The sequence below is a fragment of the Melopsittacus undulatus genome, chromosome 4 (genome assembly GCF_012275295.1).
Source record: "Melopsittacus undulatus isolate bMelUnd1 chromosome 4, bMelUnd1.mat.Z, whole genome shotgun sequence".
Taxonomy (NCBI): Eukaryota; Metazoa; Chordata; class Aves; order Psittaciformes; family Psittaculidae; genus Melopsittacus; species Melopsittacus undulatus.
Window position 1 is genome coordinate 47252765 of NC_047530.1, and position 23259 is coordinate 47276023.

General features: G+C 40.0%; 1 protein-coding gene across 6 annotated transcripts in view; it reads left to right on the top strand.

Moving 5' to 3' along the window:
- The window catches only part of RAD51B (RAD51 paralog B), a 466503-nt gene that overhangs the window by 207630 nt on the left and 235614 nt on the right, over nucleotides 1-23259 (top strand). For all 6 annotated transcript variants that reach the window (XR_004080584.2, XR_004080583.2, XR_004080585.2 and 3 more), the window contains exon 8: nucleotides 2042-2138. Coding sequence is in view for 1 of the 6 variants with exons in the window: in XM_031049033.2 (XP_030904893.1) it covers nucleotides 2042-2138 (97 nt within the window). In the remaining 5 variants the exon portion in view is untranslated. The remainder of the gene's footprint in view (nucleotides 1-2041; nucleotides 2139-23259) is intronic.

Sequence of the window (23259 nt, forward strand, 5' to 3'; positions counted from 1 at the left end):
TTGTTGGTGTATCTTAAGCTGGGTTGCCAGAGTAGCCTCTGTGGATAAGCAAGGCTGTTGGTTTTGTGACACAGTGAAAAAGAAGTGAAAACAGTGTTGAGAAGGAAAATTCTCACATCCCATTCCTTATCTCTCCTCACTGTTGGCTGCCTACTCCTTTCATTTGCTTTGAACTAGTTGTGATGTTCATCCTATCACAAGGAAGAACCCTTTCACTAAAATGGAAGAGAAGTGTCTTGGCAAGAAGAAAGGAAAAAGCAACATTTCCCCCCCCCCCCCCTTATTTGTTAGTAAATTAAATCATTTTACCTTGTAATCTGATCAACAGGACAACCATCAGTGCCTGCAGGGGGCTGTGCGTGCCATGCCCTTTCCTGTCTGCTTTTTGGTGCGTATTGATGCACGCAGCAGCTCTGGGGGTAACAGCAGAGTGCATGATGTGTTTCTTGTGTGTTGTCAGTATCACAAGTTGTACTTTAAGAGCCTTAGCCTAGATGTAAGACCAAACATGGCTGTTATCTACCATGTTATCTACCATGTCTGTAGTCACTGCAGTGGTCATAAATGCCTGGTCCCAAAAGCTGGGCAGGGTGGTGATAGTCAGCAGATTGTCCAGCGCTTGCAGTCATTAATGGAAGAGCACAAGGGACATTGCTATGGAGCTCGGAAGGTGTCAGACTCTTGTTGAATAGATGAAGATTTGGTTTACAGACTTCAGTTTAGTCCTGTTGAGACAGTCTGTAAAACTTTTGGGCACCACTGTGCCTGTTTACAAGCACAGAGTTGGGTGGGATGATACGAGCAAGGGGGAAAAGTGGTCTTGCTAAAGGTTACATATTCCACCACATTGTTGGTAGCTCACATCACGTTGCCTGAAGAAGGTGCAGTGCTCCACGGCACTGCCACTGTGATTACAACTCTGATCTGATACAGCTTATATGGGATCTTGAAAAACAAAATAGAGAGTGTGTCATACTGTACTACTGAAAGCAGGAGGAATTCATGATCAGAGGGAGGGAGGAGCAGTGGAGTAAAGAGCAGAGAAATTCCTCTTCATTTTAGCAATGGCAAACTGTTCATTTATTCCAGTAGCATCATGAATCCCCCTCCACAGAGTACTGTGTAAGATTCCTTTCTTCCTGCCTCCTGTGTCAAACAGAGCTGAAGACAGGCCATTAATTTCAAAGAGTGTTTGGAGTGGAGTCCGTTCTTGGTAGAAGCAGAAGGATAATGTTGGTTCTTCTAAGGAAAAAAAAAAACCAAACCCACAATGTTTTTGTCAGTCTGAAAAATGGTGACCAATTGTAATTGCAGCTGCTCAGAGAGCCAAAGCATTAGAAGATAATTTTGTTTATACCTGTGCTGTTCTTTCTGTGGTGTTCACAGTGTTTGCCTTAATGCTTTCTGTTACTAGAAATTAGTATAAGTTCAAAGGTGTAATAAACCGTTCATCTCTTGCAAGTAAAACCACTGCTTATGCTGTCAGAGTGGGTGCCACAGTCTGTCATTTATCATAATACTGAGATCCTGAAAAACACTTTAAAATCTTGTGTAGATAGCCCTGTGAAATTTAGAACTCTTGTGCTTCAGCTCAGTGGGGATGTACCCCTGCAGCACTTTTATCCATGGCGCTGTGTTTCAGCCAAAGGAAGGAAGTGGATAAGTTGTGTAGAAATTAGTAGGAAAGTAGATTTCCTATTTGCCTATGAAGAAAATGATGCTTTTTGTAAGGGAGTGTCAAATTGTTCGTTGAAGAATGAAGCTCTTCTGAACAGTAGTTTCATTTTAGGCAACTGTATGTAACAACATACTGTCGTTTAGTATTTTGTTTTTATATCCCTTTTCCTGCACTCCTTGCAATTATCTCTTTCATTTTCTGCACATAGATAAGGGCTTTCTGAGTGCTGAAGTTGCTGAAGATCAGAGTAAAGAGTTGTGTGGATGCTGTGCCTGGAGGATCCTAGTCCTCGCCTGGGCTGGTCTCTAACCTCCACTAGCTATAAAACTCATTTCCCTTCCCCCTCTCCCTGTCTGTTTGCAGGTTATCTTGACGAATCAGATTACCACATCGTTGAGCAATGGCCTTGCGATACAGGCAGACCTGGTGTCTCCAGCTGATGATTTGTCCCTGTCTGAAGGTAAGAGATCCCTTCTATCAGAACTGAAACTCTACACTGACACAAATCCACATTGTTACTTGCAGTGTTCTGGTGATGTCTGGGAACAAAATGATTTTTCAGTTTCTCTGAAAATCCATTTATAAATAAAAAGAAATTAAGTGTATTAACTAAAAGATCTTACATTTTCTAAGGGCTGGGGATGAATTTTCGATCCATGTCAGTTTTATAATATTTCTAGGCATTGTACTTTCATTCACATGCATTTAGAGCATTATTTTCTGTCTTTTGAAGCTGCTGCTAGAGTTATAACACAGGCTAGGCTACAAATTCGAAGTTATCTAATGATTATGAGTGATTCCAGAGCAAAACAGGAGGTCGCAAATGAAGGACAGCGAATAGTTCTGTCCCTTGCATTATGCTTGTCTGGTTTTAAATACAGTGCCTCAAACTGCAGCTCTCAAAGTTGTGTGAATGTAACATGAGGGTTTGTGTAATGCTATATAGTATTTTACATCTTCATGTTTCCTTTTTCTGCACAGAATTAGAGGGAAGCACACATTTTGGGGTTATAGTAAGGACTTAATGTGCTAACAAAAAATGGTAATTCTGAATGAAGGTTTGCAAAGTAATATAATTTGAGCTTTCCCAACTTGAAAAGAAAGGTCAGAGTACCCTCAGCCAGGGACAGATGTGGAGAAATTTTCTATTTAGAGTTCAGTTCACACATAGACTCAAATGTCTGATACAAGGCAATGCTCATCTTTCCTGCAAAGGCATGATAATAGCATGAAGAATTCCCACTTCCTATAATATGAGTATTTCCCCTCTTTCTTGTTGCACTTTCACATGCTTCTGGTCAGCTGATCTTTGCTCTGGCTGATCACAGACAGCCTTCTCAAGCTGGTCTGACTTAACACAGGAAGAGCTTGGTGGCAAAATCAACAACTAAGGAGTGGTTAAAAATCTTGACATTATTTCTGCAATGCATTTCAATGAACATAAGAAAGGGGTTGATGGTAGATTAAACAGAATGTTGAAGAGCAGCACGTAACTTCAGTGTAATGCCTTAACACTGATTGATGTGTTTACTTCGTAATTTTGTCAAGAGGAGCTTGAGCAAAGCAGGCCATTAAATCATTTTGGAATTGTGCTTGTGGCTTTTTTTGGCTCCATCCCTTGCCAAAGTATCTGAGAAGTTTATTGCTTGAAAATCCCTCCCTACCTCTGTCACAAAGAATTGAAATTTGGTAACTAGGTTTGGAAGAGGATGGCATAATTTTTCATCTTTATTATTTCCTTCCTGGCAGGAAGATACGGCACATTGTCTCATTAAATGCTCTTGATCACAGTACTTGTGCTTTTCTTTGGTCTTTAAAATTGCTCTGTATGAGCCACCTCTGAAAAAAAAGCATAGCTGACTCTGAAGTGGAAGTAATAACAAAATATACTTTCAGTAATACTCTCTTTTTTCCCTTGTGGTTAAAATACTTGAAAAGTGGAAAAAGTACAGAATAGTTCTAATCTTTCTGAATAATCCTGCAAGCAAGAAAGATTCTCAGTGCTGTGTGTGAGCCATGGTTCAATAGTATTCTGAAATCAGGGCTATGAAAGAAATAGCATTATGATTTTTGTAGGAGTTACTGCTTATTAGTGAAGCAATCATGTTGTGTCTAAACTCTCTGCTTCTGTTAGTTATCACCTTTTAACCCGAGAATGACTTAAAATGTGTTGGTGCTTTTTGTGTGTGTTTGGGTTTTTGTTTCTCTCATTGTTTTTAATTAAAGGGTCTGAAGTGGTAAAATGTGCCAGCATGATAATTGTTGAAAGTGGAAACCTTTGTGTAGCCTCAGAACAAGAACAGTACAAACAGCAGCAGTTAATTCAAGTTTTATCAGGGGATGCAGGGGTGAGAAACTTTTTTCCTTCTCTACTTTTCCTCTTCTGTCAACTAACATTCGCACAGTATTTACATGTGGTGTTGTGTAATGGAAGAGGATAGTGCATCTCCCCACTATATGGTTTTCTCCTGTCTTTCTTATCCATAATATGGCTGCTTTGAATCTCCAGTTTGCTTCAATTTTACCATGCTGTTTACCTGTTGGGGAAAAGTGGAATTTCAGTCCCATTCAGCATTTGATTTCCATGTTTATTTTGCTGTCACAAAGATACAGGTGTGGCCAGGGCTTTTCTTTTTTTACATTGAGGTGTTGACCAGTCCTGAGAAAGTTCCCCCCTAATTTATTTCAATTTGGCTATTGAAAAGCCTGAAAGCAGCAATACTTCAATCTTCTGACCATCTTGGGTGCTTTAAGAATCCTAAATGAGTTAGTTTTCTAGGATTAGTGTGATATTCATAATAGTGCTATTTTACAACCATTGAATTTGCAGGAAAGAGTAGTTAGGTGGGTAGCCCTAGTGCACAAAGTTGCAGAGGCAGGAATAGAGGCCAGATTCATGACTGGGTGGTTCTTACCTCATTCTTCCTTTTCACTCATCACCAGCTAAAGCTGAATTTGAACCAATGACCTAGATGTGAAAGGACCCATAACACATTATTAGTCCTGTAAGCAACTCAGACCCTTGGTTTGTGTATGTCTAGTATGTTGTTTTAATCCTATCTGAAATCAGAGTCCCATCACTGTAAATGGTTTGCTAAAAGGGTAATCTTTCTTAGACAGAGGCAGAAATGAAAATTTCAAACTGAATGTGCTATTAGAAAGAAGTGGAGTATTACAGTTGTTTTTGATTTTGCTTCTGATTGTGCTTTAGAAGGGAATTGCTTGGGTTATGTGTTAGATTAGGCAAGAAACCAAGGAAGCTGTTCGTCTGATGTGTGACAGAAAGTTAATTTGATGAACAAGCTGAAAGGACATTGTCAAGCTGTTTCAGGCTCAAAGCTTGTCTTCTGCAGAATTTTAATCTAGTGCATGAAATGTTCTGTCCTAAAATTATGTTAGATTTTTATGAGAACATTAAAAGCTATATAAAAGCAGCACTGGCTGTAAAATCCAACCACTTATGTAGCAGTGTAAGAATTCTTGAATTTTTGTTTGTTGGTATTTCTTATGGGAAATGTGTGTGTCCAGCTGAACTCCTAGCTCTGTGTGTACACTTCTGCTTCAAGGCAGGAGGGTGGGGGGAAGAGAGAAAAAAACATTAGTTTGCTACAAATTAAAGTGATGAATACAATGCAAAAGTTTCTGTACCTGTGGGCAGAGTCCTTGCATTTATTTGGCCTTTAAATACTTGCCAGATTGTCGTCTGAAGGAGTATGCTAGACTAATAATATTTTTCTGCAGCTCTAAAATGCTCAGGCACATTAGGCTGTCAGTTCTTCCCTAGGAACCAAACTGAGTTTTTACTTGCAGCTGACCTTTGTATATAGCCATCTCACAAACCCTGTCATCAGAGGGGATAGACTGGAAGATGATATGAATACTGCAGTTTCACTTTATTCTTGCTTTGTGGAATAGCCTCTGTTGAGCTCTTCCAGTCAAAGACAAATTTGAGATGCCTTAAAGGTACTTTAGATCACATAAATGGTCAGACAAGCCCACGACTATCACTAAGCTTGAAAATTTGGCCTGAAGAATTAGCGCTTTATTATTTAAACGTGCAAAAGGGAGCCATTACCCCTGCTAATGCAGCTTAAAACTATTTCTCATTTATTAAAAATTATTAATTTAATAAAGTGAACAGTAGAAATGGAGTGCAAATGGAGTAGGAATGGCCACAGCAAAATATTTTGTATGAATGTCATGGATGTTTTTAAACAAGTTGTCTGTGGCTATGACTGTACTGTTTTTGTTATTTTTGCGAAGGTCACATGACTGGATTTTACCTGATATGAAGAGTTGTGAGAAATTAATTCTAAGCCTGTGTGTTTGAATGCTGCTGAACAGTGAAATTTGTGTATTTATTTCAATTGTGTGCTGTAAAGAGCTTGAACAGCATGACCTACTTGCGGTCCCTTCTAGCCCACCAGTGCTTGTTCTATTCATAGATGTGCCAGCTGCAAGCTCTAACTTTCTGTTGCAAGCATCAAAGCCAGATTCCATCTTTTCTTGGAAGAAACTCAGGAGCATGTTGGTATGAACAAGAAGAGCATCTCCCTCCCAGCATGCACAGCATGACTAGCAGAAAAAAAAAACCTGCTGTCTCAGGCTTCTTCAGTCTCAGCTGGTGTTTTCAGTTATTTGTTTGGAAAAGTCAGAATTATTCAGTGTTTAAAATTGTCTGTAAACTTGCACTGGCTGTGGGGAGGGCAGCATTCAATCTTCTGCATTCGTGTTCATCAAGCTGTTTGTCAGAGCCTTGTATATTTCTAGTGCATAGTGTGAGCAATGGGTTTAGTCTGACCTTTTCATCTTTGTTGCTATGATCGTGAATTCTTTTAAGCTGTTGAGCAGAAGCAGAGACTGGAAAAACTAAGCTACTATAATATCTCCCACCCACAAGATTTTCCTACTCTAGTTTAGGAGCAGGAGATTCGAAGCTGGAATCTTAGGCTTCTCTTCTCTGCTTTGCTCTTATCGGCTGTCAGATTGTGGTTAAATAATTTTATTCCTCAAGCCTCAGTTTAGCAGGTTTTTTAACATGGGAATATATTTTTATTTTAATATCCCCATGTTAAATGTTTTCTTTGTTAATATTTCAAGCTATTCCTAAGGGGAAAATAATGAATTGACCTGCTGTTCACTCCAGAGTAAGACCAGTTCTGTAGTTTATTACTTCTCTCCCTTTAAATTCCTTTTTCCAGTATTGGTGCTGAATGGAGAGAAAACACTAAAGGAATTATCAAGAGAATTGAGGGGCCCCCAGAGATCAGAGGCTGTTGGTTGGTTTTGGTTTGTTTATTTATTGACTTCTGTATATAGTTATGCTTAAGGTTGGGCCTGCAGGTAACTTAAAAATAGAATATTCTGTGAGAACTCACACATACCTGTTTTTCAGGAACTGTGAACTTATGAATGAAGCAGCTGTTAAACAAGTTTTAAAAATACTTCCTCCTTGTAGTTTTAAAGCTAATGCAGAATAATGCATGTCCTAGTGAAAGTGCTCCAGCATGATACGAATTCAAATAGATTAGGAAGTATCATGACACTTTGGCATGTTTTAGGCCTTTAGCATTTTATCTGAATGCTCTGTAAACCTACACAAGTTTGCTTGAAATAGAAGATTGTCTTGGATCATTGAAACGGTTGTGCTTTTATTTAATTATAATAGGGTTTTTAACAGGACAATTCATAAAATCATATCCTATCTTTTTAATATGAATCCACTCTGACTCTGAGGCCCAAATATTTGGGAATCATTACTAATAACTTCCCTCCCCCCCCTTTTTTTTTTGTTACGATTACGGAATAATCTCTATGGAGATTATTAGGCCTGTTTATGAAACTCAAGAACTATGGTATGGTTTAAGAAAGATCATTTGACTGTGACCCATTATGTAGATCCTGTGAAGGTTAGTGAATTTTAGATGTGCCAAAAGGCAAGCATTACAAATAACACTAGTGGTATTGCCAGAGTATTTGAAAGGTGAATTCCAACAAGTCCATGCCTGTGCATACTAAAGAATGAATTTCCCAACTGAGACTGGTGTGCAGGTGTGAGCCCTGAAAACTAGAAAACATCGCTGAAAAGTTAATGGGTTCCCTTCTTGTTTTAATGACTTACCAAGATAATGAACTGCTAAAATACATCTTTTGCCCTCTACAGTCATGTGTATGCATATATGTCATACATATATGATGATATCCGAAAGTGTTAGTGAGATTTGCTTCTGTTTTTACTTTGATGTGAATTGCTACTTCTCACCTGGCAGTTTGGTTGCCACTCAGACCCAAGGCCAACTTTTTTCAGTCTGTTCTGTCTTTGAGTTACTTCTTCAGCTTCAGACCCTTCATGAAAAAGATAGTTAGGTCCACATACACTGAAAGGTGAGAAAAGAGTTAATCTTCCTTAACCTAGAAGTCAGGATAGTATGTATCACATCTTCAGGATAGAATCATAGAGTAATTCAGGTTGGCAGGAACCTGCAAAGGTCATCTAGTGCAGTCCCTCTGCAATGAGCAGGAACATCTTCAACTAGATCAGTTTGCCCAGAGCCATGTCCAACCTGGCCGTGAATGTCTCCAGGGATGGTGCATCCACCACCTCTCTGGGCAACCTGTGCCAGTGTTTTACCCCACTCGTAAAAACTGTTTTCCTCCTGCCCAGCCTTTTAGTTAAAAACCATTACTCCCCATCCTATTGCAACTGGCTAAAAAGTCTGTCTCCATCTTTCTTGTAGGCCCCATTTAAGAACTGGAAGGCTGCAGTAATGTTTTTCCAGAGCCCTCTCTTCTTCAGGCTGAACAACCCCAACTTTCTCAGCCTTTCCTTGCAGGAGATGTGCTTCAGCCCTCTATTTTTGCGGCCCTCCTCTGGACCATGTACTGAGGACTCCAGAGCTGGATGCAGTACTCCAAGTAGGGTCTCACCAGAGGGAGATAAAACCATGATAAAACTCATCAGTACATGGTGGAGGGGGAAAGGACGCTCTTCAGAATATGCTTTTTTTCTTGTGCTTACACTGTATTCATGTTTCTGATAACTTTGTCCTCCTACGAGTAGTGAAGGCTGCACCCCAGTAATCAGTTGAAGATAAAAAACCCCTTCTGACTGTTGAGAAAGCCTGAAGGAAGTGCACCATCATTTCAGGGCCTGGAACAAACGATATTAACCATTAGGGGAAATGATACTGTGATTGTTTCTGCATGATGCAGGGTTGCGGTGGTGTATGGAGCAGTTAGATTTCATGATAACAGGGTCATGTCAGCCTGTACTAATTTTGATGCTATATTTCAACAAGTGGGAAGTAGTGACATAATAACCTCCAGCCAAATTTTAACGGCTTTTTAATCAAATGGTAAATCTCTCAGTGAAAGTGTTACAGAGACTGTACATGTCTATGGGAGTTTTAGGCTGAATGACATATGCATAATAACTTGATCTAAACTATGAAAGGGTTGAAAACTGTCAACAGAAGCATTCAAAGGCCTCTATGTATCAGTTTAAGAGGATCCCCATTCCTCATTTTCTAATTGCCATGATGATAGAATACAAAGTTTTACTGCTTTGTTGTGGTTTCTTTCTGAAGATGTGATATGACTTACAATCATTAATCAACAATTTGTAATCCAAAAACCCTTCAGGTACATTTGCTGGGAATTGCTCATCTATATAATCATAGGCATGATAACAGAAGTGCTTACAGTCATAGTTGAGTGGTGAGGAGTTACTACCTCTCAGCTGGTAACTTCCTTCAGCTGAGAAAAAGTGCAACAAGGTATGTGTTGCACTTTCCAGTGCAAAGTAAAATGGGTTTGCATGAATCCTGCTATCCACACTGATTTATTCCTGTTTTCCTTTAACTGCATAAGCTGAGAGTATGCATGGGGCAATCACCGGATTTCAGTCAATGGCATATGGCTGTAAAGCATTGTAACAGTATTGCAACTGGTCATCTCTTTATGCCCCAAAATGTTTAAAAATAAGATTAACTCATATTTCAGTGTGGGTAGAGACTATATTGTCTTATATATTGGAATTTAGGCTTTTGTTTACCATAAAAGTAGTATTAAGAGAAGGAGGGCGAAGGAGGTGATCCTGCCCCTCTACTCTGCTCTCATGGGACATCACCGGGAGTATTGTGTGCAGTTCTGGTGTCCTCAACGTAAAAAGGACATGGAACTGTTGGAAGAAGTCTAGAGGAGGGCCACGAGGATACCTTACCTATATGTAAGGAGCACCTTACATATAAAGATGGGCTGAGAAAATTGGGGTTGTTCAGCCTGGAGAAGAGAAGGCTGCACGGAGACCTCATAGCAGCCTTCCAGTATCTGAAGGTGGCCTATAGGGATGCTGGAGAGGGACTCTTCATTAGGGACTGTAGTGATAGGACAAGGAGTAACGGGTTGAAACTGAAACAGGGGAGGTTTAGTTTTGATATAAGGAAGAAATTCCTTACTGTGAGGCTGGTGAGGTGCTGGAATGGGTTGCCCAGGGAGGTTGTGAATGCTCCCTCCCTGGTAGTGTTCAAGGCCAGGTTGGATGAAGCCTTGGGTGATACGGTTTAGTGTGAGGTGTTCCTGCCCATGGCAGGGGGGTTGGAACTAGATGATCTTAAGGTCCTTTCCAACCTTAACTATTCTATGATTCTATGATTCTATAAGAGACCTTGTTAAATAATAAATTAAAGAATCATAGTAATTTCTTCTCCTTTGCCCTTGCTTCTCAGCCTGTGGAGAACAGAAAAACTCAGCCTGCATTTTTACTGTGGTTCTGCAAATCCATAGTTTAAATTGAAAACATGAGACATAGTTTAGCTCTTTACTACTCCTGAATTAATTTTTTATATTTGCAATTTGAAAGAAGCTAGTTTGGAGCAGTTTCACCAACACCATGGTACAATGTAGGGCTGCAGAAGGACTTCAGAGCCTATCACCATTTGTCCCCATGCACAGTGACCAGTTAAATTGTGCCTTAACTTACTGTGGATTATTTTTAAATCTGTACAAACAGATTGAGGAAATAAGGCTGAGGAAAAAATATTAATAGAATCTTTGTCATTCAGCAGCATTCGGTCCCGTTTCTTCTGGAGTTTAGAGTACCAGTGGTGGATCTCTCTTGCTACTGGGAGGGATCAGAAAGATTTCTATACATGGGAAAATGTCAGAGTGGAATTATATTTGGCTTGTGGCATTACACGAAGCATATGGGTCACCTGCAGAATTTGAACCAGTTAGGAATGACCATAGGTGCAGTTGTTATGGCAAAAGGGAAAGCAAGGCCAAGAGGAAGGAGGATGATTTCAGAGTCTGATGCTTATGTTCTAGTTGCAGTTCCAGCTGGGTTTCCTCTGGGTTTACTGCAGGATGTTTGAAAAAGTGACTCCTTGTTAATCTCAGGCAGCCTCTATGATTGATGATTCCCCTTTAATTGTAAAAAGAGCACATTGGTGTTTCTGCTCCGTTTGTGTGTATTTCCTGCTTTATTATTTTTATAATGATTTATTATCTTAAACGATGGAAGCCTTATAACCTATTAGCCTTCTTTGGAGGTTGAAGCTTGCTGCTCTGGCATGTGAATGAGCTTCTTCCTGGTGATGGTCTGCTCCTAAAATGTTACATTCAAAACCAAACATAACATGATAATAAAAAGACAGTATATGGTTGGTGTGTTATTACTTAATTTAATGAAAATAGGCAGCTTGAGTATGAGCAGATTTTGCATGCTCCAGATGGGCAAAATTCATCTAATCTAGATTCTGCTTGTCATCTCATAAGAGCGCTTATGCTGAAAAATGAAAGAGCATTCAGAGGAGAGTAACCCAAGTGGTCAAAGTGCAGTACAGAAAAATGGATGATGAAATGGTAGAAAGAGCAAATGCCTGGAGCTTAAAACTAAAGGGAGGCTTTGTTTATATTAATTTCTACTCTACTAAAATGTTTTGCTGTTGCTCCAGTATCCCATGCAATCTGCAGTCTACAGAAGATTGCTCCCTGAGCTGGTGCTTAACTAGGTATATCTCTCTTCTGGGGAAGGGTATAAAAGACAGTGGCTCAAATACGAATAGCTCCACCGTTAACAATGGAAAATTTGTCAGGACAAAGCAAACCCCAAAGCAGATGCTACTACTGGGTAAGCAGCCCTGATTCTTTGGGAGTGATTTGCACCAGTATGATACCAGGCAGGGGAGCTGTTTGAGGCTGGCACATGGATCTCTAAGGGAGTAGTTTGGGCACACTTTAGCTGAATATCAAGAAGTTGTTTCTGAACATGAAATCTGTTAGACCAGCTGTTCCCAAATGGTTTCTGTTTGTGCTGCTGTTTCTGGTGGTGAGCTCACCCCAGCCAAGCCTACGACCCTAAATACTAACATAAACAATCACATCTCTGTCAGGCCTGTGACCCCATTCTGTGAGGCTGTGACCCTGCTGGAGGTTACAACCCCTGCTTTGGGAATCAGTGGGATAGACGTCAGATAGTTCTGCTGGGGAAGCGCTGATATGCCCCATCCAGGCCAGGATCATCACAACAAATGCCTTCAGATCCCACAGTAATTTGTAGGCCCCTGCCACCAGTTTGAGAGTGCAGCCTTTTAGAGCTGACATGTCACTTTGGTACATCAGGAACATCTTGGAGATCAAAAGGTCATAGTCCTCCCACGCTGCCTCAGCCTTTCTTCATGGACTCTTCGTCTTAATTCCCTGTCAGTTGGCTGGCACCAAGCCCCAGCTCCCTCAAGGTGCAGCTGGTTTGGCCACTGCTGGATATGTACCAGCTGCAACTTCTGCCTCTCTGCCTCTCCATCTTGCTGCTTCTCCCTGGCCACCCTTTCCAAAACGGTTCTGCCTGAACTCTGCTTGCCTTAACGCAGGGATTGATAACTGTCTGTCTCCGCTGAAATAATTAAAGGTTAGATTCAAAGTAACTAAAAGCTGTGTAGGACAGTGCTAGGGGAGGTGGGATAAGTCTTCCCCTGTATTTTATAAAACTAATTCTCATAGATAAGAGAACAATCTTACAGACGTGGGATGCTGATGGAGAAATAAAGAAAAGGTGGCCTCATATGATTGCTGCTGTGGTCTGCAAAGCCTAGGGTCTTTGATAGGCATGCAGACAGCCTTTTAAATATAAAATGCCATTACATTTGTCCTAATTAGAGGTCAGATTTTTAAGCTTTGCTCTGCTGCAATCTTAAATAGAGTTTATAAACAATAACAAAAATAGATTTCAAATTTGGTTTTTTGAAAGCATTAATTGTCAAAATGTAAAATAGTAACATTTTAATAGCTAACTGATTTACTAGTCCAAAGCCATTGACTTCATAATTTATAGTCATGGAATTTGGACTGTGGCATCACTACATGAATCTGACAAGGGGAAGAGCCTGCAACAGATGATCTTTTTTTTCTTCTTCTTTGTCAATAGATCCTGAAAATTGCCAGTGGCGGTAGGAAGGAGAGAGAAGGAGATTGTGCATAAAAATATGACAGTTGCTTATCATTTGGATAAAAAAAACTGTATTGTATAAAATTAGCCTGAATTCAGCCTGTGCAAGACTTGTTTCAGGGCTGTATGTGGAGTGTTTTATTTAGAGATGTTGCTGAGCTGGTTTTCTGTCAGGCAGATGCACAGAAAACATTCATCTGGGGATGAGAACATCGAAGGCAAGTTGTGGAGCGTGTAAGCCATGCAATAAAATGAAGTCAGAAAATCGTATGGTTTAGGTTGCTTGCTGTACATATCACTTCTAAATGAAAAAAATTGTTTGAACTTTTGTATCTGTAACTCGATCATCCCTTAAACACTAATTACATGTCAGAAAATGGAGCATAAAGTCTCCTCCATCTGTCCAGGTTGGGTATGGTGCACAAAGGAGCATATCCGATTCATAATACCTCTTAGGTAATCAGATTAGTATCTCCTGAACTGAATTTACCTTTTTGATACTGAGTCTTTCATATGCCATGTCTCACATATCACGTTCTGTTGCAGCTCTGTAGCTTTTCAGTAATTTCCTTGAAATCTATATGTGGTATGTCTGCACTCTTTTGAGCTGTTCTTGGGACATGCATCAATTAAATATGTTTCTGGCACTCTTTTAATGGCATAGTTTCCCTGGAGTCAAAAACCATGCCAAAACTCGTGAGATCATTTGTTTAACTTAAAAGCAAAAGGGTATGGAACTATGATTTCAGGCTTCAACAGCTATGCCCCTCTAGCTTTGAAGGAAGGGAAACAAATCTTAGTGTCTTACAAACAAAATAAATGCATTCTTGAGTTCTTAAAATATCTGATTTCATCCAATTTTTTTCACTTCCCTTGCTTATCTTTTCATATTAATTCCTTTTTTTAGATGGTAGGTTTTCAACTTCTTATCAAATTTCATTGTTTGTTTGTTTTGCTTAGCAAAGCAGTGGGCTGGATTTTGTCATCTGGGTCTAAGGAAGAGCTGTAAAAGATGCAGGGTGGTTCTTAACTAAAATTACTGATAACCAATCTGAATCCAAAATTGTATTTTAATTGGTTGGAGCTTTTGGCTCTAGGGCATTCTGGAAATGTATACTACATAGGAGTTGACTGCTGTTTTTTCAAATATACTGAAAGTAGAGCTACATAAATTCTCACATTTTACCAGATCCATCCAGTAAGATTCATTCTGTGTCTCAAGTATCTCTTGGCCTGCATCTGCAGTGGTGTTTTCATCGAGATTTTGAAGAAAGTCTGCAGTGATCTCCAGTTGCTGCATGTTTGCTCTTTATGTGGAGGGGTTTTAATGTGCACCAACTAGAGACCTTTTGTAGGAACTGACTGTGGTAACTTGTGGTTACTGAGCTCAGGTAATGCTTGATGACAAGAAATGACAGCACGCATTTCAGCAGGATGGTCTAGTTGGCAGGATTTGTACTGAAGCCTGAGCTGCCATGTTTTTCAGTTACTGTTGTTTATGCTAGGAAATAGGACATTCTGCCTGCCCTTGGCCTCTAGTCACAGCTGCAGTGAGATATGAGCTGAGTACAAAATTCCTGGGTCCAGTCATCTGCTGCTGAATGGTCTTTCATAAGTCCCATACAACTCACTTCCTCCTTGATGTTCCCCCTGTTTTTAACTATAAACTGGTGATGTTCTATTTTAAGAGTTGAAACAGGGGCTGTTGTGTTTGAGAGTTAGTGAATGCTGTTAAATTGGTACCCACTGGAAACTGGTACCCACTGAAAGACAAGAGATTAAGAAGATAGATCTGAATTTTTTTTTTTTTTAAGTTATAAAAGTCTGTAAACCTTTTCCTGTTAGTGTTCAGTAGGAATGAAGTTTAGGATAAACTTCAGTGCCTTCAAGCTAATATTGAGCCTGTCAGTGGACAGATCTTAATCTCAAGAGGAAAAGTTCATAGCGGATTCAGCTTAAATGCCAAAAACCTCATGATCCTTAGAGCTTCTAGTTTGTTCTGATGACTGTTCAACTGCAATAACACGAACTAGTGAAGGCTGGTCACATGATTATTCTCCAAGTTAGCATGAGGTAACTGAACCACATGGGATCAATGTGTCAAGTGCTTGACATCCCTAGAGTTCATTGTCTTGGTTTACGGTCAACAGCTGCCCAGTTCTCCATTTCCTGAGGGTGCATCTGCTGCTTAGTCACCCCCGTGATGGTCATGTGAGCTAGCGTGAAATGAGCTGTTGGGATCCAGAGGTTTCCAGCAGCAGATGAGTCACAGAGGCAGAGAGGTCAGCACAGAGTAATATTTCTAGTATTTACCATGCATGGCATAGATATTTCCTGAAGTGAACCTGTCTGGGTTGAATGATCCTATGGATGAGAGGAGGCTGTATCACCTTCATACCATTCTGACTGTGTAGAAGACTAGGAAAACTTACTTTAATGAGCTGTGGGTTTCCCTTAGGTAGGGATACCTTGCTTTCCTCACTCGTTATGAGAAAGTATTTGTGTCTAGCTGGCTGAACAGTAATCATGAGCAAGTCAAATGGCACATAATGGGGCAGCTCAGCCCGTGCCATTTAGGGCAGTTTTGAATTCAGCCCAGGATTTGGTTGTTCTACTTTTACATCCATATTTAAAGTGGTAGAAATTCACCTGCAGTTTGATGTAGTGAAGTTTTGAATTGTATGCATTTCAAATAAATAAATGAATATAACTTGCCGTGCCTCTAAAGCTATGGATTTTCAGTGCACTTCAACATGATAATGTTTTTCTTATTTTGATTGTGCTGAAAATTTTTGTGACAACCGTGGTTTTAACAAAAAACGCATTTTATCAGAAGTGACGTGTTCTGTGGAGATGTGTTTGTGCTGATAAAATAAAAATCCTCAAGACAAGAGAGATGATGAGGCTGAGGTTAATCAAAACTAGATACATGCTACACAAAATATCAAGGTTATTGTCTGTGTGTTTCTTTTTTTTTTCTCTCTCTCACCATTCTTGTACCCTCCCACCCAAAAAAATGTTTTGCAAGGTTTTCCTTTTGCTAAACCAGAGAAGAATTAAAACAAAAATAAAACTGTTTACCTGTTGGCCCTGCTTCTTAGCTACGTATGAAATTATGTGGTGTTTGTCTTGCATTTTGCACCAGTACCTGTGGTAGTGGCATGCCATATTCTAAATCACTACCATAAACAATTGCCTGCCAGTGGTTGCCTTGCACGTAGTGGTGAGCAATCCCTATGCTCAATGGTGCCATTGAAAATGTTTGAGAGCTTGCTGCCCAGTTTCAGCAGCTTAATTGCTAATGATGTGTTATTGCTTCAGAATTTAATAGCTGTTTCTGGTTACGATAAAGTTGATTTAAACCTGCAAGCTTTTTAAAACTGAATTTGTCGCTTCCTCTTTGCAGTGTGGTTTCCTCCTTTGGTAGCTTCAAAACATTGTGGTCTGGGGTGTTGGGTGAGATGACATGTCCTATTTACACTCGATTGGAAAAGACTGCGTCATGGGCACTTGAAGCTCTGTGGGGTTTTCTTAGTTCAGATGCTCAGATGTGGCTTCCTGTCATCACCTGATTACTTGTTTTCAATGCAAAAATGGTCTTGCTAACTTCAGTATTGTTGTCTTAAGAAGATGACAGGCATAGATTTCAGTGTTATCTCTGTGTGCTTTCTGTTGTGGAGTGAGCACGGTGATGATCAAAATATTATGTGGCATGGTACATCATAGTTAACCTCAGAAGAAACTCTAGATTGCTTCTACTGCCCTTCCTGTTTTCTGTCCATTTCCAGAACCACAATTCCATACATGCAATCATGCTGTTGTTGACACATAGGCCTTTCAAATACTAAATCAGGGCCTAGATATCCCAACTCGTGTCAGTTAAAAAAGACTGGAAGGCCCAAAAGGAAAAATCTTATTTAGCCCTTAGTCTTACAGAATCATGCAGTGCCCTGGCTGGTGCTGGACAGTATAAACTCTTCAGGCCAGGGATTACGCCTTTACTCTCTAAGGTTTTATAGCCCTGAGTGTCTGATTACTATTAGGAATAGAGTAAAGGATGGTAATTTTCTTTGGCCATTTTTATCTTCATCTCACTTGACCAGGTAGTGGCAACAGAGGGGTTATTAATACAATATCCTAACAGTATTATAATCCTATTAATATTATCCTGTTTATTAATTAATATAAGATAGTAATAATATCCTATTAATATTATTAATACAATATCCTATCCAATCTGGCCTGTCTCCAAGTGACACTAGAGATAGAATCATAGAATCATGGAATAGTTAGGGTTGGAAAGGACCTTAAGATCGTCTAGTTCCAACCCCCCTGCCATGGGCAGGAACACCTCACACTAAAAAACCATCTTACCGAAGGCTTCGCCCAACCAGGTCTTGAACACTGCCAGGGATGGAGCATTCACAACTTCCCTGGGCAACCCATTCCAGTACCTCACCACCTTCACAGTAAAGAATTTCTTCCTTATATCCAATCTAAACTTCTGCTGTTTAAGTTTCAACCCGTTACCCCTTGTCCTGTCACTACAGTCCCTAATGAAGAGTCCCTCACCAGCATCCCTATAGGCCACCTTCAGATACTGGAAGGCTGCTATGAGGTCTCAGTGCAGCCTTCTCTTCTCCAGGCTGAACAGCCCCAACTTTCTCAGCCTGTCTTCATATGAGAGGTGCTCCAGTCCCCTGATCATCCTCGTGGCCTTCCTCTGGATTTGTTCCAACAGTTCCATGTCCTTTTTGTATTGAGGACATCAGAACTGCACACAATACTCCAAGTGAGGTCCCATGAGAGTAGAGTAGAGGGGCAGGATCACCTTCTTCAACCTGCTGGTCATGCTCCTTTTGATGCAGCCCAGAATATGGTTGGCTTTCTGGGCTGTAAGCACACACTGAAGCCGGTTCATGTTCATTTTCTCATCGATCAATACCCCCAAGTCCTTCTCCGGAAGGCTGCACTGAATCTCTTCTCTGCCCAACCTGTAGCTGTGCCTGGGATTGCTTCGACCCAGGTGTAAGACCTTGCACTTGGCATGGTTAAACTTCATGAGGTTGGCATCAGCCCACCTCACAAGCGTGTCAAGGTCCCTCTGGATGGCATTCCTTCCCTCCAGCGTATCAACCGAACCACACAGCTTGGTGTCATCCTGTTCTCACAAGTTCTGGAGTCAGAATGATTGTAGCAGAGCAAACAGTCAAGGAAACAAAACATAAAATGTTTATTCAAAGCTCTTAATCCACCAGCCACTAAAAATGCCTATGCCATGCTTTCCTGCCATTTCCCAAATCCTTGCAAAAGGAAGCATTAAAGCAGACATATGGTAGATGTGTTTAGTTGGAGGGCTCTCAGTCAGTTTCTAATCTGACAGAACTACAATGTCATTCACTGTTTATCCTCAAAATTTTAGCAGAAATACGTCAAATACTGCTCAGCAGGCTTGGCTGCAGCCTACCTATTGAAAAGCAGCTGGTGATTTGGTTACTCAGGTTCTGGAGTCTATGTTGAGATAGCCTAAAGACCATAGTTTTTCTGTTTTGTTTTGGGTTTTGGTCATTTTTTTGTTTTAGAAAATCAAGCCTTTAGGAATCAGGCCTTTGCCATTAGGATCCTGGATAAACTCAAGTACTAAAAAACATTTGTCTTCTTTTAAATGGAATTTTACTTGCTTGCCTTTTTCTTTCTATGACAGTCATTAGTATCACTTCCATGTTCTTTTATGTTTCCTTCTGCATTTTTCCGCTTGTCTGTTTCTTTCTTTTCATCCACACTCTGACTACAGGTTGCTCAGAGCAGTTGTGCTGTCTATATTATTAGCAGTTTTCAAAACCTGGGAGGACAAATACCTGAGTAACCTGCTCAGTGACATTACAGCTGTCCCAGCTTGGGTAGGAGGTGCAGCTAGAGACCTCCTGAGGTTTCTTCCAACTTGAAGTATCCTCTGAGCCTATGATGCTGCTTTTTTGGTCTGTTTTGTACTTCTTCTTTCTTACTATCATTTTCTGAATATTCTCTTCTTTGTTATGCCACGTTTGTTATTCCTATTTATTGATCTATATACATGGTTACACATTTTGATGAATCTCTAATATGTATTTGAGATATTAACTAGGGGCTCTTTTGAAAGACAGGGATCTTACTCTCTTAGTAGCTAATTCCTTAACTATAAATCTGCTTATTTTGTTGCTGTTAAATGTGCTGATGGTTTGAAGATTATCCTTTCTGCCAGCTCAGGTTTGTAAATAATGAACAAATTTTGAGGTGGAATAGAAATGCCTGAAGACAGGAGGAGAAAAATATTTTCTATTCTGGAGCCCTCTGGCTGATTTTAGATTATTTTGAACAGAATTTGAAGAAACTGTTTTGGACTTTTCTTGTTGGTTGTTTTTTTGTTTGGTTTCTTGTTTTTTCTTTCAAAATTCTGAAGTCTGCACGTAGGATAATTCTGCTCCTCTAGAGATGAGCAATGGCTTTTTTAATGGAAAAACTACTTTTGTTGGTATGCTTCAGCTAGTGATTAATAGCATACATCCAGACCTAGGACATTGTGAATTTTGGCCTAATGAGAACCTTGGCCTGCTAAATCTCTTACAGTACACATCCCCTCATAACTCTATGTCCTCTTTTCCCCTCTCATATTAATCCCAGGACAACATTGAACTACCAGTAAGTCATAGCCCTCAAATGCTGACATTCCTTGAAAAAGTAACTGGCTGTACCGTCAGTGATGAACTTACTGTAACTACCCAGATGTACCAAGGTGTGTTTAAAGAGAGTGTTTTAAATCCCACCTCATGGTCAACATTAACGTTTCCCTAACACCTAATATAGACTAGATGAAAAGAATTTTGGTGCTTTCAGGATATTGACACAAACAACTGTGCCTTCTACTTACATCTGTAGTTAGGAAAATATTTGCTAATAACAGACTGTACTTTTTAAATAGATTTTAGTGTTACTGTAAGGCAGCAAGCTGAAAGCTTGGCAATTCATGGTCTCATTTCTCTTGTCCTTGACCATCAAGCACAAACAGCAGTGGCACAAGCTGTTCTGCTGGCTTATCAGTGTATTTCAGCTTTGATCTGGAGACTCCACATCCAGTCAATAAGCATGGAAACTCAGGCTCCTATTTAGTCCTTTGCTGAATTTCTAAAGCTGTTGTGAAGATCATTGATTATGCAGATACTGCAGTTTGTAGTGAAACTGGTAAGTTGGCAGATTCATTTTTCATCAGACTGTAGCAACTGTCTGATGATGATGACCTCAAGCTAGTACTGACCTGTACTCAATCTAAAACAGTGACCTAAGGGTGAAATGTACTTTCTCCAAGAGCCAGTCAGTTTCTTGACTTGGGCCAAACTAGTGACCAAGCAGTGGAAACTGTATCTTACTGCATGGCCAAAGACTGAGTCAGACTCCAAGCACCTATAGTTGGTAGACCTCAAGTTTTTGAGCTTTAATGCACTTAGGCAGAAACTGCTGGAAGAAGTTGCAGCCAGAAGCTGGCAAATAGTCCTAATTTTCTGATCATCTCGTTCTAATAGTTCCCACCTGTAGGTTCTTTGTGATTCTGGACTTAAAGCCCTGTGTATTATGCACGTATGCATATGCGCATGGATGTGTTTATACCAAGCTATTTTGTTTCTTATATTAATTTCCTTGTTAGTGAAGAAGGAATGTGTGTGTAAACAAAGGCTTTTGCTCTCATCCAGACTGTTCTCCCAGCAGCATTGCTTATAGGGTAATCCAGTGTCTGTAAAGTTAGTCAGAGATGATCCTGGGAAACCTGGTTCTGGCCTCTGAATAAATCTTGGAGACAGGTCACTGATAAGGGAGAATCATGCTGTTTATATTTTCATGCTTGTGCAACCAACATTGCAAAAAGGAGCAAATGAAAAGATAATATAATGTAGTTTTTAGTTTGGCCTTTGGCTTTTACAGATAAATATCTGATGGACCTTAGCTGGACAGGGTAAGTCCATGTGTTACACTCCTCCTGACTGTGTTTTCATTTCCAAGGTACAGTCTGTTCCCTTAGAATGAAAGTTCCAATCAGTACTGAAGGTGACAGTAAATACTTGTGATTAAAAGCAATTAATAAAATGGGTGTATAGATTCCCCAAGAAGTCTGAATTGGTTCAGCTATGAGTGCATTCAAGAATGCTGGGATACTAGGATGAAGGAACACTTTCTTTCTAAATACCAGCAGCAGCTAATAACTTTTTCAAAGATTAGTTGTCACTTCTGAATTTAGTGCTGTGGAATGGTGCCAGTTCTGTTCCATTGCTGTGGTGGTTTCCCAGGCAGTTCCCAAGATGGACAGCAGCACTGAAGGCTTTCCACTTTCTGACTCAAGAGCATACTCTCCTGCAACTTTTATGGGATATCTTCATGGCTGCATGGATTATTCAATTTATCTCCTTGTCTGTTTTTATATCCTTTATAAAGATTATCCATACTTCTGTGTAGTTCTACTCCAACCAAACAAAAGCAATGTAAATGAGAGGAAAGAATGCAAGTTTGTGCATACAGCATAAGAAGCAGACTTAAACAGTGATCCAGAGATTATCATGGGGTGGGAAAGTAGTTGAAACTTCCTCAGCAGAAGCTGTCTTGCTCATCAGTTCTGGCAAAGAGCCTCTCGATGGGATCCTGATATGCTTTAGCAGGATTGCCAAGTAGAAAGGAGGAATGCTGTTTATTACTGTAGCCAGGACTGGTAAACTTATGCTGGAATTTGTGTCCAATTCTGATTCTCAGAGTTTGGGGAGAACATGGAAATAATACTGGGGGAGAGTTCAGAAAAGGACCACAAAAACCACTCCATGTTGTAGAAAGGCTCTTTCTATGTAAGGCTTCAGGAGTTTGGTGAAAATGCAAGATTGCAGAAGTACTTATGCTTGGAATTGCTATTTGTCAGTTCAGTCTTCTTAGTTGTGTGGGCAAACATGTAAGAGTGTGCAGTGACCCAAAGAAGTGGTAAACTTTATCCTTAGCAGGTACAACTTACTGGCAGCATACATGACAGTTTTGGGGTGACGCATCTGTGAAGCCGGTACACTAGTTACTAATATATTTAAGACCACATAAAACATCTGTATAGAAACAATCTATAACTCAGCTTCTTGAGGTGCAGGCCAGTCTAGATGCACACCAGAAACTGTTCTGCTTGTTTCTACTGCCACGATTTTACTGTGAAGGAAAATGGGACTGGAAAATGAAAGGCCAACTAAATGCAGGGCATTTGATATGTTTTATAGAGGAAGGCACAAACCTTTTCTGCACTGTAATCTTTGGGTTTATGAATAGCCTTGTCAGAACCTGGCAAAGAAATTCATCTGTGGAAGAAATTAAGATCTGAAGTCATCCTAAGGCATGAGAGAAAGTGCATACTTAGAACTCTGCACTTCACTAACAATATTTATATGAGTTTTTCTAGAAGTTTTCTTGGAAAACTCTTCTTTCATTTTTCTAGGCATTATGCCTAAGGAATAATTTATTCATGCTCACTCTTAGCATGTTAGAGTACTGTTAGCTTCTGCATGCAGTGACATGTAAGCTTGGTGAGGTGTGCAAAAGTCTTGTGTATCTATGCCTTCTTTTTGAAATGTGCCCTCACGGAATTTACAGGATTTTGAGAACAGGAATGGATGAATGCAAGTTACAGTTTCCAAATATATGAAGCTGGATTCTCATTAAAATAGTTTTGTACTGTGTTGTGGAAAAGCTTACCTTCCTTTTTTACTGACTCTACAGGCAGAAGTTTTCATAGCCTCTCACTGGACACAGCTTTTCCTGGACACATGCTGCTCAGTCCTTTGTGTTTGTAGTGGAGATCAAAAGCATAGAAAATCTCCTTTGAGCTGTGTCCAGTCATATTTACAAAAAAACCCCCACAAACATTCACTGAGACGCTGGATGGCTCAGGAAGCTCTGCATATTTGCCATTTTGCTGGATGCAAAGTGCTCAGATGAAGTCTGTGGGTCAGTTTTGAAAGACATGGGGTAAGGTATAACTGCTGCCCTATTCTATTAGAGTTGTTGATTGCTGTCAGTGTCATTATGCAAGTTGTTCACTTGTGATATACAGACATCAAAAATATGTCCAAAGTAATACCTGCTTCCA